The 22,043-nt window shown below is 36.3% G+C and overlaps 1 protein-coding gene across 2 annotated transcripts in view; it reads right to left on the bottom strand.

The window, feature by feature from the left end:
• The window catches only part of DNAJC10 (DnaJ heat shock protein family (Hsp40) member C10), a 54,406-nt gene that overhangs the window by 8,576 nt on the left and 23,787 nt on the right, over positions 1–22,043 (bottom strand). For both annotated transcript variants that reach the window (XM_041774320.1, XM_041774321.1), the window contains exons 11-17: positions 18,806–18,895; positions 17,922–18,035; positions 15,011–15,125; positions 5,702–5,829; positions 5,106–5,222; positions 1,428–1,529; positions 694–849 (exon numbers count right to left, since the gene is read on the bottom strand). In XM_041774320.1, coding sequence (XP_041630254.1) covers positions 694–849; positions 1,428–1,529; positions 5,106–5,222; positions 5,702–5,829; positions 15,011–15,125; positions 17,922–18,035; positions 18,806–18,895 — 822 coding nt within the window. The remainder of the gene's footprint in view (positions 1–693; positions 850–1,427; positions 1,530–5,105; positions 5,223–5,701; positions 5,830–15,010; positions 15,126–17,921; positions 18,036–18,805; positions 18,896–22,043) is intronic.

The following is a 22,043-nucleotide window of genomic DNA, read 5'->3' as shown; positions in this document are numbered from 1 at the left end:
ATTTGTTTACATTAGAGAAATCATCACTGTGAGATGGTTATTATGTTATTTATCAGTGATTTTCACCAAATAAAAATAGGTAAGGGTTTAAAACATTATAGTAATGAATTGAAAATGTAATGTTGTAGTTAAGACCTTATTGCAGATTAAACAATAGATTTCGTTCATGTTCCGTGCAGGGGGAAAATTTGGTATCTCTAAAATTTAATGTAAGAAACCAGGAACTAATGAAGGTCTCTGCAATGGTATTTCCAATGTATTTTTCAAATAGAGTCTGGCATTGCAGCACACTGAATCATGCTCAAATTTAAAAATTTTACTGAAAAGAGAACTCTTTTGAACTCTTTGGCTTATGCATTTTTTCTTAGAAATATAGTGATTTCATTTTCCATTATCATATATTTAAATAACTTTTTTTCCAATCTTTCGTGCTTTATATAACATTCTGTATAGAATATAGATTTTTTGGGTTGACTTTGGCAGAAATTTGGTCATATATGTAACAAACAAGTGACGCAGGAAAAAAAAGATTCTATTCACTCAACCAGACAGAAACCGAGTTGAAATCTAACTGGTATAACTGGAACTGTTAAATGATAATCTGGAGGTGGGTTCATCTCAGTTTCAAAATAGTTCTGTTAAATAAACATTCATGCTACATGTTAAGATTTAAAATAAATTACTATACTATACCCGGGCCATTCTTTTCCATTCTGGCATTAGGACTTGACATGGATGACACCATGGAGAATAGAAATCAACCATCCAGACTTCATCATGTTTTCTCTGTTTAACCAGTTCATTGAAAGTGGTGGGTGTCAGGGAGATCACTGAAGGATTCATAAGGTCCTACAGAGAATGGAACTTTCATTATAACAAATACATTCTTGGCAAACTGCTGTCACTTAGAAAGTTCCTTTTCTGAATAATCAAAAGATATGGATATTTAAAAGACAATCTACAGTGAATTATTTTAAAAAGGAAGAAATTAAGTTTGGACTCTGCCCATCAACCTTCTTAAATCAAGGGATATTTTCTTCTTACTTCTATGTATCATTAAAATCATCTCAGGAAGGGAACAAAGGCAATTTTATTTAAGGTGATAGTAGAGGGGACAAAAGTTCTAAGAGATGCCCCGATGTCTACACAGGCCATATAGTTCTGTTTCAGAATCAATGATTGGTTTGGAAATGATCCTTTAATTATTAATGGAAAGCCTATTATTCTATTTTCCTGACAGTCTGACTGGAGATACTGCTCGATCTCCCCATGCGGTATTAATAGAACTTCAGTCTACCACGATGGGGTAATATTAACAAAAAGGTTAGCTTTACTAGGGAGATAATAAAAAACAACACAAAACCAAAAGCCATTTAAAGATAATTTACGTCTATAATTTACAATACTGTAAATTAATTTAAAATTACCTCTATGAATTCCAAGATCTGTTCAGCAGAGTGATGGCCTTCGTATTCATGAACGTTGGACTGGTTGAACACCACTGTTGTTGGATAAGCCTGAATGTTATACTGTTAGGAATGAGAATACAAATGAAAGATTTTATGCATCTTACCTATTGGTTTCAAATTTATAACCATCTTGCTTTTAAGTAACAACAACAACAACAACATTTAAAAAACCCACTGCTATACTGCTGGCGATTAAAAATTTTTAGCCTGGCCAAATGCAGCAAAGAAAATGGGTTCACGGTTGCAGTGGTAAATGACCCTTTTTTATAGCTACTCCCTTAGCCAGAAAATCCACGGGCAAAGAAACATGGAGAGGTGCGCACGGCTAATTATGAGCATGGGCCCTTTTGACTCTCCTGAACCATGATGGATAGATACGGCTGTAAAGAGCAGGCTAATCTCTAGCTTGAGTCTTTTTGAAACCATAAAAATGCTCCAATTTGTCTAGTAGCAGAAGAAAATAAAGGAAATACAGTAGCAAGGATAAGGAAATAAATTAATAATGTATATACAATCATATTTTAAGAATTATGACTCATGTCCTAAGAATATGGTCACCTTTTATTACTCATTCAAGATAGCTTTTATGGTACAAAATACTGTAATTTCTAACTCAGAATTAACATGAACACTGGCCCAGGAAGAATTTCTTTGAAGTTTTAATTTTTATTTTTCTAAAAGTATATAAGGATATCTGTGTGAATTTACTGCAGCTGATCCTTGCATCCTTAAAGTTGACAAGCACTCAGCAAGCAAACTGGAATGTTTGACTAGGATTCAAAAATAGTTTCAGAAAAAAACAATGGAAATATCAAACTTTTGTAATCTGAGTGTAAATTCAAATAACTCATTAGGTATGACTGTTGTTCTATTAATCTAAGTGATTTGCCTGTGTTGGGCATCTTTTTTAGCACTTAAACATGTAGTTTCTTTTTTTAAAAGATTTACTTATTTGAGAGAGAGAGAGAGGGAGAGAGAATCTGAAGCAGAATCCATGCTGAGTGCAGAGTATGACACAAAGCTCGATCCCACGACCGTGAGATCATGACCTGAGCCAAAACCCAGAATCTGACGCTTAACTGACTAAGCCACCCAGGTGCCCCTGAAAAATGTAGTTTCTAATCTATTTTTCACAAGTCTATTCAGAAGCTAAAATACTAAATCAACTTTACAGATGTGAAAACAGAGGTACTGAGAGGCTATGTGACTTGGGGTAGGTACCGATTAGTGAGTCATGATTCCTGGCCTCTATTCCAGGTAAGATGACACCACAGTTTTAAATCCTTACATTTCACTCAATTATCTAAAGGATATTTAACAGTTTAGATAAAAAGTAGAAAAACTAGAAGACTTCAAATTAAGGTAATTACTGTTATCACATCGTTTGCATCTTGCTCAGCATCTTCTCAACATCACATACAAGACACTCAAAACCAAAGATCTTATTTCATTTTTAAACATAGTTAAATGAAATTTCAAACAGAATCGAGAGGGGAAATCATCTAACAAATATCCACATATCCCTTCTCAATATTTAAGAAAGACTAACTTCTTTGTCACACTGGCAGATGGCTTACATCTTTTTCATGATCCCATTTCCTTTCCTCCCTGAAAGCAGGAGCAATCAATATCCTCAAGTAAGTATGTATCCAATCCACTAATGCTTTATACTTTTGTGACATGCATATGTATCCTTGGGCGGTATAGTGGAATGTTGTACAGAAAATTTTTCTGTAATTCTATCATACTCTGTAAACTATTCTGTAATACACTGTTGTCATCTCACAATGTATTCTGGGACTCACCCATGCTGGTAAAGATAGATCTAGTTTTAAATGCTCTATGGTATTCCATTATGTGACTGGATAATTCATTCATATACTTGCTATTGTCAGATTTCCAAATTTTTGTTAATTTGATGGATTGTTATAATTTGTACTTTCCTGGGACACCTGGGTGGCAAAGCAGTTGAGCGCCTGCCTTTCACTCAGGCCGTGATTCAGGGATCAAGGCCTGTATTGGGCTCCCTTCGAGGAGCCTGCTTCTCCCTCTGCCTGTGTCTCTGCCCCTCTCTCTCTCATGAATAAATATAAATCTTAAAAAAAAATTGTACTATCTTAAGGGCTACTGTAGTGCAAGATTTTTTATATTCATTGGTTTTTTTCTAAAAAAAAAAAAAAGTCTCAACTTTCTCACTTTATCTATTTAAAAAAATTGGCTTGTAGTCAAACATTCTGGCACCAAGGTATTCCATCAGTTAAGTGCGCTGTAAATATTTAGCTTGTTTCCTAATTTCTTTCTTTTTTTTTTTTTTTTAATTTATGATAGTCAGAGAGAGAGAGATGTTTCCTAATTTCATAGTGTCTTATTCTTTGGAAATAGGTTTAACACTTAATATACTCAAAATCATTCACATTAATTTTTACCTTGTATGTGTGGACTGGGAAATTCTTGCTCACACAGAGCCAAAAAGATCTCCTCCTACATTTACTTCTGTTTTTAAAACCCATCGTTTTCTTTCCTTTCCTTCTCCCCCTTTTTTCTTTTTTAAAACGTTTGCTTTTATAAAATATTTAAATTACAAACAAAAGCAGAGAGCAATAAACTCTCGTACTCTCATAGCTACCACAGGCATCCACTCAAGTGCACGCTAACTTCATTTATACTTCCTTCCAACTCTACTCCTACACAAAGATTACTTTAAAGCAAATTCCAGATAATTTATCATTTCATCTATCTATATTTCAGTATATTTAAAACATAAGCTTTCCCACAAATGTAACTACACTTTCATTTTTTCCCCTAAAAATGAACAATTCCTGATTATCATCAGATACGCTGTCAATGTTCAAATTTCCCCAATTCATGCTTGCTCATTTTTTTGCAGTTTGTTTGGTCCAAATGAGACCTAAACACTGCACTTTGAATATGTCTTTTGAGTCTCTTTCATCTCTTTTCCCACGTTTCAGTGTATCTGTCCAATAAATTAGGTGTTTGTCCTGTCAAATCCTCTATATGCTGGGACTTGCAGATTTCATGCCCATGGTGTCAATATATTCCTCTGTACTGATTTCCTATACACGGATAGATCTCAAAGTGTGATTTGATTTAGGTTTCACACACTTGTTCCAAGAATATTTCATAGGTGCTATTATATACTTTCATGATGAGATATAGAATTTCTAGTTATTCCTGGAATTGAAGAGTGAATATCAACCTAAGAAAATATTTTTATGTAAACAAAGGTTCAAAAAGCTTTTTCATTTTAAAAATTTCTATCTCCTAACTTGGAAGACAATTATGAGGAAAACCTGAGAATCAAACTATAAAGTGCCAAAAGGTAATACTGAGTCAAGAATTATGAATAATTGAAAAATCATGTATTTTTATCAAGTGAACTGAATATTTTCCTAAATTTGACAAATAATACCATATCTACATTGAACTATGTCTGTTCATGTTTTTAATCCAATCATAATTTTGTATCATTTTGTTAAAATTGATTAAATAATTTGTTACTACTCTAAATGTAGACATACATTTAAAATAGAGACCTCTAAAAAAAAAAATAAAATAGAGACCTCTGTCAGTGTAACTTAAAAATCATTTTACAAAATAAAAATATTTTATACTTACCATGTTACAGAGTCCCTCATGAATTGTACAATCTAGTGTACCAAATTTAAGCTGACCATAAAGATGCTTTGATGCTTTTCGTAACTCTGGCAATAAAGCTCGACACGGTGGACACCACTATGAAAGAAAAATTCATACGCATTGAGCTAAACGAAACCCAAATTTCTACAATAAGCAATATATATTAAAATAAACTATACTTAGTGGCAAATCTTATGCGTGTATGTATTTAATCCTTGGAGGGGCTACGACAACCCTGCTATTATTTTTAAATATTTTATTTATTTATTCATGAAAGACACACAGAGAGAGGGAAAGAGACACAGGCAGAGGGAGAAGCAGGCTCCATGCAGGGAGCCCAACGTGGGACTCAATCCCGGGACCCCGGGATCACCCCTGAGCCGAAGGCAGATGCTCAACTGCTGAGCCACCCAGGCGTCCCCATCCTTGCTAATCTTAGAAGCACTATGTATAGGGACCAAAACTGAGTAACACAATTCTAGTACTCATGGTTCAAGACTATTTAGAAAATGCCTTTTTGCTATGACAAGAGAAAATCCGACAACACTGAAATTTGACATGTAAAAATAACTTACTGGGGCAAAGAAATCAACAAGCCACGGTTCCTTGTCATTGGCAGGAAAATTTTGAGGTCCAAGTGTGGTAACATGAGAATTAACACTTTCTTTGGCAAAGGCAAGTATATCATATAGAATCTTCTTTCCTTTGAAATTGAAGAAGAGAAAAATTAAAATCCACATTCTATCCACAGAAACATTTCAAAATTTTTGTACTTAATAAAGAAATGAAGACAAACTTATTGAACACATTGATTTTGGTGAGGGTCCGAGTGTTCTGTATACTATATGTAAATAGGTTTGCTCTGGCCAGAGTACCTTTCTTACATGCTTTGTTTCTTGGAGGACCTATCTTTCCAATGTTCCTTCATTCTCAGTGGCTGAGTAATCACTATTTGCAGTATTTGTGTTCTTTACGCTTACCTGAACTATTACTGTGGCCTAACTACTAAATTTGTTTCTTCAAACTCAACTTCCCTTATGAATTCAAATCCTGTATCACCAATTGCCCAGTGAAAATATTCATATGGATGTCATACAAACATTTCAAATATATTATAATTGAAGCTGTTTTCCCCTAAATTTGCCCCTTTTCTCAGCTTCCCTATCTTGGCAATGGCATAATCATCCACTAGGTGCCTAGGTAAAATTTTCCAGAGTGATCTTTGTATTCTTTCTTTGTCCTTGTATCATAACTCCATCCATTCCATCTGTTATATCTCTGAACCAATTTTGTCTACTGCCTATATTCAGTTGTGCCTATTATGATAACCAAGCTGGTCTTTGTGTAACATCTTCCTTAACTAATCCATTTTCGACACTGCTACCACAGTCAATTTACAAAACCATTTATCTGATTATACTGTCCCTGGCTTAGAGGCCTCTGATGATTTCCTCTTGTCTGAAGAATATACTCCATGGCTTGGCAAATAATTTTTTCAACCAGCACATAGTCCATTTTATTATGTGCCCTTTGACTTATTCACTTGATAGTCAATACTAAGTCAAACACCTATTATGTGTGACACCTATTTTTTTTTTTTTTTAATGATTTTATTTATTTGACAGAGAGAGAGGCTGCACAAGCAGGGGGAGTAGCAGAGAGGGGAGGAGAAGCAGGCTCCCCCTGAGCAAAGAGCCTAATGCGGGGTTTGATCCCAGGATCCTGGGATCATGGCCTGAGCTGAAGGCAGACACTTAACCAACTGAGCCACCCAGGCACCCTGACACCTGATTTAAATGTCATAGGGCAGGCAAAACAAAACAAAACAAAAAAACAATTCACAGCGCAGCAGAAATAGTTTCACAAATATTTCAATATGGTTATAAATGACACTACATTCCCCTGCTTTTTCTCTTACTCTGTAGCTGCTGCTGCTTGAATGCTTTACAAACTCCTCTATCTTTGACTATCCTTTACAAGTGATCCTTGGGGTTCTGCTCTTATCTTTTCACTCTTAGATAAGCTCATTCTCATCCAAGCTTCCATTATGATGGATATGATGATGATGATTATTTTTTTTTTAATTTTTTTATTTTTATTATTATTATTTTTTTTGATGATTATTTTTATCTACATTTTCAGTTCAAATTCCTCTCCTGAGGCCTACGCCTATATTCAACTGCGAGCTAGAGAGGTCTACTCCCTGTCAACTCCTCCCCTCAGTGTTCTCTTTCTTACTCAACGGTGCAGTCATCAACTGAGTGTCAGAAACCTGAGCTTCCTTCTCTTACTTCCCCACATCTAAATCATCATCAAGTTATACTGACTATTTTTTTAAGGATTTATTTGTTAGAGAGAGGGACTATGCACACAGAGGGAGAAGGAGAGGCAGACTTCCTGCATGCTGGAATCATGACCTGAGCCAAAGGCAGATGCTTAACAGACTGACCCACCCTAGTGCCCCTTAACTTTCTATTTAAATACTGACTTTGTATTTAAAAATCAGTTCACTTCCATTCAACCACACTACCATTATTTAAACAAGGCAGCCGTTTTCTCTTAGACGGATACATCAGGCTTCCATCTTCCTTCCCCTCCTCAAATCATGCTTCTATCCATTCTAGGCAGCCACCTTCCTAAAATGTACTACTAGTTAAATCATATGTCTCCTTAAATCTATGAGTGCATCTGTCTTCCTTCAGTATGAAGTCCAAATTCCTTTGTCTGACAGATGCCACACAGACTTTAGAACCCCCTAACCTCGTCTCAATCCTTTCCAACACTCAATCCAGTTATCCTGAAATCTTGCTTTCTAAGAATGAATAAGGCTCTCTCTTCAGAGTCCATGAGTACGTGTGCTGGTTCTGGTGCTTGGAACATGCTTGCTAACTCTTCAGTTGGTTAGCCATTACTTACACCTTAGATCTCGACAAAGAGATTGCTTTCTCTAACCTCAGACTGTCCCTCCTAAGTGTTCTTCTTCTTGAGTGCAACCCATGCTTGTCTCGGTAGTCGTCAGTCTCCAAGATTATCCTCAATGATGGTTACCTCAGGTACTCATACCACTGCTGAACCAGGGTTTGGTGTATGTGACCAACAGAATATGGCGGATGTGATGGCGTGTCCTGACTGACATTAGATTACATAAAAGATGTTGTTGCTTCTGTGTGTCTCTCTCTGGTCATTCATTCTGGGAGAAGCCAGCTGCCACGCTGTGAGCAGCTCTACAGAGAAATCCATGTGATAAGGAACTGAGGCTTTTGGCTGACAGCCAGTAAGAACTAAGGCCCCCAAACTATCCCATGAATCAGCCTGGTACCAATTCTTCTAGCCATGGTCTAACCTTTAAATGACTATTGCCCCTGCCTATCCCGACTGCAAGCTCATGAGAATACCTGCGCCACAACCACTCAGTTAAGCTGTCCTCCGATTCCTGAATACCAGAAACTGGGACCGTGGACGAATGTTTGTGGCTTTAAGCCGCTAAGTTTTAAGGTAATTTATTATTCAAAAACAGATTATTACTCTTCACTTTGGACATTTTAAAATTTACTCATTTACTTGTTGGTTTTCCTTACTAGTCTTGTTCCTTAAGGTAGAGATTCAGTTCACATTTTTCCCTATTCCCCAGTACTGTACTTGGTATATGTAAACGCTCATTATCTATTTATTTAAATCCAAGGAAATTAACAGCAGGTATGCTGTAAAGTTATTGATGGCACATAAAAGGAAGTACATGGAAATCTGTGGTATATTACCAGGGTGGGGAGGAGTTTTCAGTGGGTGATTTGGAGTTTGCTATTTTTAGAGGCAAGAAGGAATGATAAAATAAGAGGAAGAAAAATCTTGTGTGAAGGCACAGAGGAGTCAAAGAACATGGTATTTTTGAAGGATATACAAATAGCCAGGGCAAAGATTATTTGGAGGGGAAGAAATGGGGTAAAACTAGAAACTGGGCAGAGGCAGTACCCTACTAACAACTATTTACTGAGAGCCTACTATGCACCAGTTACCATTCTAAGTGCTGGAGGAGATAGACTGGTGAGGGAACCAGACAAAGTCATTGCTCATGTGAGAAGGAATCTGAAAATTACCTTAAAAGAAGTCAGGAGATGGCAGGTGGCTTCAGTTGGGTCTGATGCCCCCAAGGGAGTGGCTCTTACACTGGAGTGGGGGGGGTGGGTAGGGGTGGCCTCTACCAACCAGCATGCCAGCAACAGTCATGGCCAGTCTTGAAGCCAGCTGTGCTGGGAGCTAACCCTGCCCACCAGTGTGACCACAGTAGCCATGGCTAGCCCCTTACCCAACCCAGCAGTGTACCTACAGCAACTGTGGCTCAGCTCAACAGGAGGGCACATGTCGCCACCAGGGGAGCCCCTACCCCTCAACCACCAGAAGCACCTGGCTCTGGTGACGGTGGTGGGGGAGTGCGCCAAGAAGACACTTTCTACAGAAGGCCACTCCTTCCTGACCACATGTTATTGATCTACCAGATACACGGAACAAACACAGAGTCAGGCAAAAGAGGAGACAGAAAGAATAGGTTCCAAACAAAAGAACAAGACAAAATTTCAGAAAAAAACCCAACTGAAATGGAGAAAAGCAATTTACCTAATAAATGTTCTAAGTACTGGTTATAAAGATGCTCACTGAAATCAGGAGAAGAATAGATGAACACAATGAGAACTTAAAGAAATAAAATATATCAAAAATGAGTCAGAACCAAAGAATTCAAATAACAGACACTAAAAAGACACTAGAGGGAATCAACAGCAAGTTAAAGGTAGCAGAATTTACCAGGGATCTGGAAGATAGGGTTGAGGAAATCCCCCAGGATGAACACCAGAAAGAAAGGAGAATAAAAAAGAAATATAGGTTAGATAAAGGAATCTTTAGGACAACATCAAGCATACTAATATTGACATTATAGGTCTCAAAAGGAGAAGAAAGACAATAAAAGGCAGTAAACTTATTTGAGGAAATCATAGCTGAAAAACTTCCTTACTAGGGGAAAGCAGAGACTTAGGGGGCACAGAGAAGACCAAAGAAGTAGAACTCAAATAAATCCACACCCAGACACATTTAAAAAATTCTTTTAAAGTTTGAAACTAAAGAGAAAGAAAATCTTAAAAGCTGCAAGAACCATGCAACTAGTTACATATAAGAGTACCCTAAGATTGAGCTGATTCTTCAGCAAAAACATAGCAGATCAAGAGGGAGTGGCATGATTTATTAAAAGTGCTGAGAGGAAAAGTTCTACAACCAAGAGTACCCGACCCAACAAAGATCTCATTCAGAATTGAATTGTTTATAGAGATACAGGCCTACCTCAGGAAATAAGAAAAATCTCAATCTAATCTTACATCTTAAAGGAACTAGAAAAAGAAATGAAGTTCCAAGTTAACAGAAGGAAAAAAATAAAGAGCAGAGCAGAAATAAGTGAAATAGAGACTAAAAAAAACAAAAAATGTTAAGAGATGGTTCTCTGAAAATATAAACAAAATTGATAAACCTTTAGCCAGACACATCGAGGGAAAAAAAAAAAGAAACAGGCCTAAATAAAATCAGAAATGAAAGAGAAGTTAAACCAACATCACAGAAATAAAAAGAATTATATAAAGAACTACTAAAAACAATTCTATGCCAACAAAGTGGACAATCCAGAAGAAATAGATAAATTCCTAGAAACATATAATCTTCCAAGACTGAATTAGGAAGAAACAGACAATCTAAACAGACCAATTATTAGCTGGGAAATTGAATCAATAATCAAAACATTGCCAACAAAAGTTCGGGACCAGGTGCCTTCAAAAGTGAATTGTACCAAACATCTGAAGAAGAGTTAATAACTATTTTTCTCAAACTTCCAAAAACACGAGAAAAGAATGCTTCTGAACTCATTTTACAAGGCGATCATTACCTGGATATCTAAACCAGACAAAGACACTACAAAACAAGAAAATTGGAGGCTAATATCTCTAATGAACACAGATGTAAAAATCCTCAGCAAAATATTAGCATACTAAATTCAATAACAGATTAAAAGAATCCTTCAAAATGATCAAGTAAAACTTATTCCAGTGATGCAAGGATGGTTCAATATCTGCAAATAAATCAATGTGATACATCACAATAATGAAGGATAAAAACTGTATGATAATCTGAACAGATGCAGAAAAAAAGCATTTGACAAAATTCAACATCCATGTGTGATAAAAACTCTCAACAAAGTGGGTAGAAGGAAGACACATCAACATAATAAAGGCCATATATGACAAATCCATAGCTAACATACTCAATTATAAAAAGCTGAAAGCTTTTCCTTTAAGATCAGAAATAGGACAAGGATGTCCAATCTCCCTATTTTTATCCAACAGAGTCCTGAAGTCCTAGCCACAGCAATCAGGGAAAAAATAAAAGGCATCCAATTTGATAAAAAACAAACCGCTATGGGCAGATGCCATGATACTAATATTGTAAACCCTAAAGGCTCTACTGAAAAACTAATAGAACACATCAACTCAGTAAAGTAACAATATATAAATTAATACACAGATCTGTGTTCTCTCTTCTTTTAAGGGTAGAGAGGGGAGAAGGGAGAGGGAGAGAGAATCTTATTAAGCAGGTTCCATCCACACCCAGTGTGGAGTGCAACACAGGGCTCAACCTCACAACCCTGAGATCATAACCTGAGTTGAAATCAAGAGTCAGATACTTAACTGACTGAGCCACGCAGACACTCTTAAGAGTTGGACACTTACATCAACTGAATCACCCTGGTGCCTCAATCTGTGCTATTTCTTTTTTAAAAAGATTTTATTTATTTATTCATGAGAAACACAGAGAGGAGAGAGAAATAGGCAGAGACACAGGCAGAGGGAGAAACAGGCTCCATGCAGGGAGCCCGACATGGGACTCGATCCGGGGTCTCCAGGATCACGCTCTGGGCTGAAGGTGGCACTAAACTGCTGATCCACTTGGGCTGCCCAATCTGTGCTATTTCTATACTCTAATAACCACACTATCAGAGAAATTATGAAGACAATCCCATTTACAATTGCATCAAAAAGGATAAAATACCTAGGAATAAATGTAACCAAGGAGATAAAAGAGTTGTACTCTGAAAACTACAAGACATTGTTGAAAAAAATTAAAGTGGATACAAACAAATGGAAATATATACAGTCTTCATGGATTGGAAGGATTATCAAAATGTCTATATGATCTCTGAAAATCTACATATTTAATGCAATTCCTAGCAAAACATCAAAGGCACTTTTTACAGAATTAGAATAATCTTAAAATTTGTATGGAACCATGAAAGACTGTGAAGAATCAAAGTAATCATGAAAAAAAGAATTAAAAAAAAAAAAGAAAAAAGATAATTTCAGAAAAGGTATTTCAAATCTTTGTAATTGCAATTGTATGTACATGAATGCAGAGCTAAAGTCCCAAACAAGCTGAAATATAAATTCAAGAGAGCTAAAAGTAACCATAGAAATATCTAATAGTCTTAGTAGAAGGAAAATCTGGAAAATGCCCATGGTTGAGATGCTACTTTGGCACATTAGAAATGGAAACTATAGGTATTGCTTACTTTTCTTAAGACCATCCTTAAATTCTGCACTAACCTGTTATGTCACCAGCATTCCTGCTTAAACATTAATCAAAACAGTGAGCAGAAAAAAGTGAATTATTTAAAAGAGAATAAAATAACTAAATTCAAAATATCCTTCTCCAAAAGAAACCTATTTACTAGTAAAAGCAAAATTATTTACAGGAAGTATATATTCATATAAAACAAGGTAAAAAAAACCCCCACAAAATACCCCCAAAAGCCAAAGCAATCTTGAAAAAAAAAAAAAAAAAGAACAAAGCTAGAGGTATCATGCTCCCTGATTTCAAGATAAATTACAAAGCTATAGTAAAGACAGTATGGTACTGGCACAAAAACAGACACTAGGTCAATGGAACAGAATACAGAGCCCAGAAATAAACTCATGGTTATACGGCCAATTAATCTTTGACATTAATCAGTGCCTGCCTGGGTGGCTCAGTAGGTTAAGCACCTGCCTTTGGCTCAGCAGGGAGCCCACTTTCCCCCCTCCCTCTGTTGCTCTCCCTGCTTGTGCTTTCTAGCGCTCTCTCTCAAACAAATACATAAATAAAATCCTAAAGAAAATTAACCTTTGACAAAGGAGGCAAGATCATACAATGGGGCAAAGGGAGTCTCCTCAGTGAATGGTGCTGGGAAAACTCGACAGCTACACACAAAAGAATGAAATTCAACCACTTCCTTACAGGTTTACAAAAACAAACTCAAAATGGATCAAAGACCTAAATGTGAAACCTGAAACCAAAGAAGTACTGTTAGAAAACATAGGCAGTAATCTCTAACATTGGCCTTAACAATAATTTTTCTAGATTTGTCTAGGCAAGGGAAATAAAAGCAAAAGTAAACTATCAGGACTACACCAAAATAAAATGCTTTTGCACAGTGAAGGAAACAGTCAACAAAAAGAAAAGGCAACCTACTGAAAGGGAGAGGGTATTTTCAAATGATTTTTTTTTTTTAAACTTTATATATAGGGATAGAGTGTGTGCAAGTGGGGGTGGTGAGAGGTAGAAGGAATCTTTTCTTTAGATTTATTTTATATATATAGAGAGAGAATATTCTGAGCAAGTGGGGGAGGAGTAGAGGGAGAGACTCTTCAAGTAGACTCCCTGTTGAGCACGGAGCCTAATAAGGGATTCGATCTCACAACCCATGAGTTCATGACCCAAGCTAACCAAGAGTTGGGTGCCCAACCAACTGAGATGCCTACACGTCCCGAGAAGAAGAGAGAATCTTAAGTTGCATGGAGTCTGACCCAGGGCTGGATCTCGTGACCCTGAGATCACGATCTGAATCAAAATTAAGACTTGCACACTTAAATGACTGAGTCACCAAGGCAACCCTCAAGTAAATCCAGTATCATCAGGGAAAAGCAGATCAAACCCACAATGAGATATTACCTTACACCTGTCGGAACACCTAATACCACAAAGACAAATGGGCAGAACTCTGGCATGGGTATAGAGAAAAAGAACCCTTGTGTGCTGAGGGAAATATAAATTGGTGCAGCTACTGTGGAAAACAGTAGAGAGGTTCCCCCTAAAATAAAAAATGCCATACAATTCAATAATTCCACTATTATTTACCTTCAAAGAAATCAGAAACATTAATTTGAAAAGATATATGCACCCCTATGTTTATTGTAGCATTATTTGTAATAGCCAAGATATGGAAGCAATACAAGTGTCCGATAGATAAAGAAGGAGTATTATTACTCAGCCATGAAAAAGTTGAAGATCTTGTCATTTGTGACCATATGGATGGACCTAGAATATATGATGCTAACTGCTGAAATAAGTCTGAGAAGATAATTATCATAGGATTTCACTTATATGTGGAATCTCAAAAAACAAAACAAGTAGAAACAGACTCATAGATACAGAGAAGTTGGTGGTTACCGAAGGAGAGAGGGATGCGCAGATGGGCAAAATGGGTGAAATGGCATGGGAGTTATAGGCTTTGAGCTATGGAACGAGTACGTCATGGAGATGAAAGTACAGCATCGGAACAGAGTCACTAGTAATGTTAACAGCACCACGTGGTGACAGATGGTAACCACACCTGTGGTGAGCAAAGCATAATGCACATAATGTACACAATGAATCACTGTTGAACACCTGAAACTAATAAAACAGTGTGTCAACCTCATGCAAATTAAAGAATAATTAAAAAAAAAAAGAATAATTTAAAAAACCAAAGTAAAAACTATAATTAAAAAAATTACTATTTGAAAATAAATACAATAAAAAAAAATTTCTTCCCTTCTTACCATGATGAATTTCGTATTCTTTGGTCCCTTGTCCTTTAAATACTGCTAGACATGGCTGAAATACATACAGATTACTGCAGACGTCTGGTGCAGAGGAACAGTCAAACCTGCCAACCTAAAGTAGAAAATTTAATTTGATGAAAACAAAATCATATGCACTCATTTTTTAAATATTCATAAAGAAATAACATTGCTCTAACAACAGTTTTTTTTTTTTTTTTTTAATTTATTTATGATAGTCACACACAGAGAGAGAGAGAGGCAGAGACACAGGCAGAGGGAGAAGCAGGCTCCATGCACCAGGAGCCCGACGTGGGATTCGATCCCGGGTCTCCAGGATCGCGCCCTGGGCCAAAGGCAGGCGCCAAACTGCTGCGCCACCCAGGGATCCCTAACAACAGTTTCTAAATAGAAATTAACTGGCCATGAAAATAAAAGATAGAAATAATTTATTTTATTTATTTTATTTTTTATTTTTAAAGATTTTATTTATTTATTTATGATAGAGAAGCAGAGACACAGGCAGAGGGAGAAGCAGGCTCCATGCCTGGAGCCCGACGTTGGGACTCGATCCCAGGACTCCAGGATCGCGCCCTGGGCCAAAGGCAGGCGCCAAACCGCTGAGCCACCCAGGGATCCCCAGAAATAATTAATTTACATTTAACAATGAAATTCAATTTAGTTAAGGAAAAAAAAAAAAAGCACCCTACAGTGTTCAAAAACCTTATAGAAAACCTTCTGGAAAATAGTCAGTTGTGTAAGAAATCCACTCTCCTAAATATATAGAGGATATCTGTATAACCTTGGAGTGGGGGAGAGAGAAAACTTTTTCAGACTCCAGAAGCAGAAATAATAAAGCAAAGGCTGACAGTTTCATACGGTGTAAAGGAAAACAGCCTAAAAAATGCTAAGAGGGAAATGATAAACCATGAAAAAATATCTGAAGATTTCAAAGGACCCACTAAGAAATAAAAGATAAACATCCTTTCAGAAGAAAGACTATGGGCCAGAGGCAAAGAGAAAATGGAGAAGAATGATTATTTGATAATAATCACAAAAAACTTTTTCAACCCCATTAGGAAGCAAATGAAAATGATAATTATTAACATATCACTTTCAGCCTATCAGAATGGTGATTAAAAAAATAACACTATCATGGTTGGCACAGACGTGGAGAAATGGTTACTGACATTGTAAGAATATATTCTGGAGGACACTGGTAATGAGGACAATTTAAGGAAAAACATAATCTTGGTTAAAAAAATTCTTCATACTGAATTTTTGCAGTATATATTTTTGATATAAAAAATAATGGAGACAATGTTAGTAAAAGAGGATTTACTAAACAACTATGGTGTAACTACCATATAGTGAAATACTACCTAGACTTCAGGGATGATGACATCCCTATGATGATAAATATCTATATCCTGTGTATTTATTTATCATCTCTAAAGACCAGGAAGTACACTTGATATACACATATCTACACATGCACACAGGCCCATACACACACACACATATACATGTTCATATATACACATACAAATGTATACACGTATATATATACACATATATCTACATCATGTAAAAAAACATAGGACACTGTCAAGTGAAAAATTTTACAGAAGAGAATATGGCAATTCCCCCCTCATCAGTGGTTTTGCTTTCCACAGTTTCAGTTCCCAACTGGTCAAACTATACTCCAGCCAGAGGTATATGATTCTCCTTCTCTCACACTGTCAGGTCGGTAGTAGCTTAACACCACACCACAATGCCTGTGTCATTCACCTCACTTCTTCTCAGCACGAAGGCATTTTACCTGTAACTGCATACGTGAACTTTTTAAATAAAAATGGGCCTCGCTATGGCAGTGCCTGGATGGCGCAGTCAGTTAAGCATCTGACTCTCCTATCAATTCTCAAGGGTGAATTACAATATAGTAAGATACTTGGAGAGATACCATACATAACTTTCAAGATAGTATATTATTACAGCTGTCCATTTTTGTCCAGACGCACAGGAAAAAACATAGTATACATAGGATTTGGTACTATCTGTGGTTTCAGGCATCCACTGGGGGCCTCAGAACATATCCCCTGCAGAAAAGAAAGGACTACTGTATAGCGAATCCATTTTTTGTTTGGGTTTTGTTTTTAAAGATTTATTTTAGGGAGAGAGAGAGAGAATTAGCGAGAACAGGGGGAGGGGTAGAGGGAGAGGGCAAGAGAAATTCCAACAGACTTCATGCTATGTGCAGAGCTGGACGTGGGGATTGATCTCACGACCCTGAGGATCACGACCTAGGCTGAAACCAAGAGTCAGATGCTTAACTGCGTCACCCAGGCACCCCTATAGTGAAATCCGTTTTTATTAAAAAAGTTCATATACACAGTTACAGATACATCTAATGTGATGGCCATTACAATATGCATGTGTACATACATACACTTATGTCCACATACTAAAACATATGCAGAAAAAGTGTGAAAAGTTACACAGTAAATTTATAGTAGGGCTATTAACAGTCGTGGGAATATGGGTGATCTTTAAATAATTCATTTTTGTCCTCATTTATATATCCTAATTTTTAAACTATGAGTTCAAATTTATTACATAAAAAATAATTTAAAAAAGGGAACGATATTCTTCTACAGTATGCATTCCAGAAAAATTGTCTGATAGAGGTAGATACACCAGCTACTCAAGAGCAATGAAAGCTAACTGCTTTCAGGTATCACTGTGGATTTTTAATAGAAAAACAAAATCACAACAGAAGAACAAAGGCACTTTGTGGTTTTTTAACCTAGTTTCAAATAAACATTTTTATGTTACTTAAAATATGATTTTATGTATTGAATTGGTAAGAAAGCACACCAGCAGAAGGCTTGGGAGAATGCATTTTTCTTACTTGAATATGTTCATTTTTAAGTAGAGTTTTTAGTTTCTTCAGCTCAGGATCATTTGAATTTTCATGTTTTCCAAAATTAAAAAATAAGAGCCACCGATGATGAGCCAACCGATCCTTAGAAGTGATAAAAAGGGAAGGAGAATAATAAAATAACGTCAGAGTCAAGAAAGTCTTAAGGGTTCTATTTTTTATTTCTTTGACTTAAAGTTAATTTTAGCCATCACACCCATTACTTCGAAATACTGTCTAAAATTCAGACCCATTCATGCTTCTATTTTGTATTTCTTTGGAATCTGCTATGTAAATCAATCCTAGATTAAAAGATAAAAATCACTAAATTATAAAATCTTAAAGCAGACAACTGTGCCAAAACAATATATGGTTTTAACAATATATAGCTAAAAAGTCGGAAGTAAGGAAGTAAGCCTTTTCAGGCTTAGCAGAGTCTGGTAGGCAAACAGACTTAGCTCTGGGATCACGAAGCAGGAAAAAAAAAGATTTTACTACTAACTCAGTCTTTCTAGAGCTGCTTCTATTTAATTCTCAGTGAACAATATAAATAGTTCTGTAAGCAAGAACATAAAATTCTAAGTCAGATCCAAAGCTGCTCTGTGACCAAAATCTTGGTTTTTCTGACACTCTACCTGAGCCCTCCATACAGGACTGGTTATGTCATCCTCAACTCCAGACCGACCCTGAAGTTGCACCTCAGATTAGCTGGTATACGCGTACATATACACATACACACATATACACATATACTACCCTTTTAAAACTGCTACTTTCGCTCTAGTGATGAATAAACAAATGCTGATTTTAAAATGTTAAGACTTGAGATGTTACCAACATTTACCACCATTCATTATTATTAACAGAAATATTACCTCTAGTGTGTTTGCCGAAAGTAGTTCAAAGTCTGGAAGATTATGCATTATTTCCAAATATATTTCTTTAGCATCCAATGAGTTAAGGAACTAAAATAAGAGAATCATATTGTAATCTTTTAAATTAACATCCATTTATTTTAGTGTCTTTTCTCCATAGAACCCTTAATAAAAAAAATCACAAAAATTAAAAACGGGTTTTAAGCTATTTATTCTAAAGGCATTTTTTAAAGTATATGGTATTTGGGCAACTAATAAAAACCTGTGTAACTGATCTGTTTCTTAAAAATACTGGTGTTGATGGAAAATTCCATTATCTGGAATTTTCTCTTTTTTTTTTTTTTTTTTTAAATTTATTTATGATAGTCACAGAGAGAGAGAGAGAGAGGCAGAGACACAGGCAGAGGGAGAAGCAGGCTCCATGCACCGGGAGCCCGATGTGGGATTCGATCCCGGGTCTCCAGGATCGCGCCCTGGGCCAAAGGCAGGCGCCGAACCGCTGCGCCACCCAGGGATCCCCTGGAATTTTCTCTTAATTGTGGTGTGCATTCTATAATAATCCTCACAATAACCTGGAGTAACTTCTGAATTATCGAGGAAAAAAAACTGTATTATGTTCAGATTAATTTTCATGCTCATCATGTTCTGCAGAATGCCAACACTTTACAAATTTTTTAAAGACTTGGTAATTAAAACACTGGAATATTTGGTGATCCAAGACACTGCACACCCAAACAATAATAGGAATTAAGAATTTATACCTGGAAAGTTGAAATATTCTTTACTGTAGGGATTTTCTGAAATAAAGTCCAAAAACCTAACCACCTAGGAGTTTGGCAGAGTAAAGCATCCTGATAAAGGCCTTATCTTAAAAGGTTTAAAACACAAAACAAGTGCAAAAGGCACACTTCCTTACTAACAAATTTCCTTTCTTTCTGTCCACATTTTATCCTATTTTTCTCACACTCTCCCTGCTCATGTAAATCTCAAAAAAAGCAGCCGTGACGACAACGATGAAGTAACGGGTACATCAGGAAAATATATTTGGGGGCTGACCAAAAGCTTACTAATGAACCACCTGTGCCTGAGCTTCCAAGTACTACACCTGGAAGACCTGAAACTCCATTAAAAACTTGTAGTTTCGTCATGACAGTTCATGGTATTCAGAGCTTCCCTGTGCTCAGCATGAGAATAACCATATGGAAAGAACAATGGGTACAACATAAGAATAGAGAACTGTTTTCCCTAAGTTTCTTCTCTTAAAACTTGTTTTCCTGTTTTTTTTTTCTTAAATCTTAGCATATTATTAAAGATCTATATGAATATTTTCTGTTGCCAAAGGGCTTAGAAGGCCCAAACAGAAATCTTTCAGGCCATAGTACTCCAGGTCATTGACATCCGTCACTTTTATTAGAAAGATTTTACTAAAAATACTCATATAGCAGCTTATATGAATATGTGGCTAATACACTACAAGCTCATTATAAACCTGTCACAGAGTAAAACTTGGTAGTTACGCTTACAAGGGATATGGTCTAGCCTCTGAATTTCTTCCTCCCTCCCTCCCTCCCTCCCTCTTAAAGTGATTTATTCATTATACACAGAACATATCCCCTATAAAATGTACATGCAAATCATTTTTAAAGGTGGTGTACATTTCTCAACTATAGAACATACTAAATCAGTCGGGACAATAACTGTGCCTCAAAATAACCTAATTATAGCACCCAGAATTTTCTTTATTATCTAATGCAAAGTTACATGCTTATTTTTGGGATTATTTCCCAATATGTGTTTGGGGAGACAGAGTTTTCACAATTATAACTCCACTATATTACAATCACTGCACACTAAACCAGTTTATTACAGATTGAATTTTTTTTCATTACTGATGGAATGCAAACAGAAACACTGGGTACTTTTAAATGGCAGATAACCACAAAATTACCTTTGACAGTATATGGGGTTTTAGAATTACACTAGGATATGAGTGGTGTAAAACGCTGTTATAAATAATACATCCCCAAACAAGGAGGCCATGCTGTATGTAATGATTCACTATACTGTGTGGACCATTTATTAAATAAGTGAATTTTATCTGTTTTTCTCCCCAATTACCCAGTACAATTTTGTCCATAGTCAAGGCCTGGTAAATAAATGTTTGCTGAATATACGGACTAGGAAAGAGGGAAGAGAAGGGCATTATTAGCTGGGTGTCAAGTATTATAATTGGAATTTACCTGGGAAAGACAGTGTTAAGGACGACATAAACTACCTATGGCATAGAAATAAATGGAACTCACATGCCAACAAAACAAACCATTAAGCAGAAAACACTGCCACTGGAATAAACAAGGCGAGATTTGCCAACAGTGAAAATAGAACTGACTTTGAGGGATAACCAAGATGTTTATATCTGACCATACCTTTGCACTCCCAATTCAGTTTGAGGCAACAGATGTTTTACTTTCCTAAAAACTTGAATGTTTTGAGGAGTGACAAGGACTACTTAATTCATCACTCCCTGTTATTACATTTCCGGTATCACTCATTTATGTCTCTCCTAAGTTCTCCTGAGTTTGCAGTTTTATATCAAAAAGCAGAACGATCTACTAAAATAGGAGATTGTAGCAATGAAGGCAAGAATCTATATTAAGGGAATGAATGGGCATGCTTATGAACTGTGGCACAATATAAAATTTTCTTTAAGTGCAATCTGGCAAAACAAATTGAAATGAAAATTGCCAAGGCTATTTCATCTAAACAGGTAACTAAAGAAGTGCACAAAAATGAACAACCAATGTTCATTACAACACTTCTTATACTCATGAAAAAGTATGTAACTTAAACATCAAAAGAGGACTGATTAAATTAGGTAATGGAATATGTCACATTTATTCATTTATTATCATTATATTTTTAAAGATTTTGTTTATTTACTCATGAGAGACACAGAGAGAGAGAGAGAGGCAGAGACACAGGTAGAGGGAGAAGCAGGCTCCCTGCAAGGAGCCTGACGTGGGGCTTGATCCTGGATCCCAGGATCACGCCCTGAGCCGAAGGCAGACGCTCAACCACTGAGCCACCCAGCTGTCCTCTAAGTATGTCACATTTAGTCAGTGGATTGTAACTTATGGTTGTTGATTTATATATTTACGTGTAAGTATATCTAAATCCCTAGCACATAGTATATAATATACATTGGCACAATGTAGAGTGTCCACTATGTGCCAGATAT

The sequence above is a fragment of the Vulpes lagopus genome, chromosome 11 (genome assembly GCF_018345385.1).
Source record: "Vulpes lagopus strain Blue_001 chromosome 11, ASM1834538v1, whole genome shotgun sequence".
Taxonomy (NCBI): domain Eukaryota; kingdom Metazoa; phylum Chordata; class Mammalia; order Carnivora; family Canidae; genus Vulpes; species Vulpes lagopus.
Note: the sequence above shows the minus strand (reverse complement) of the source record. Positions and strands in the feature narration are given on the sequence as shown.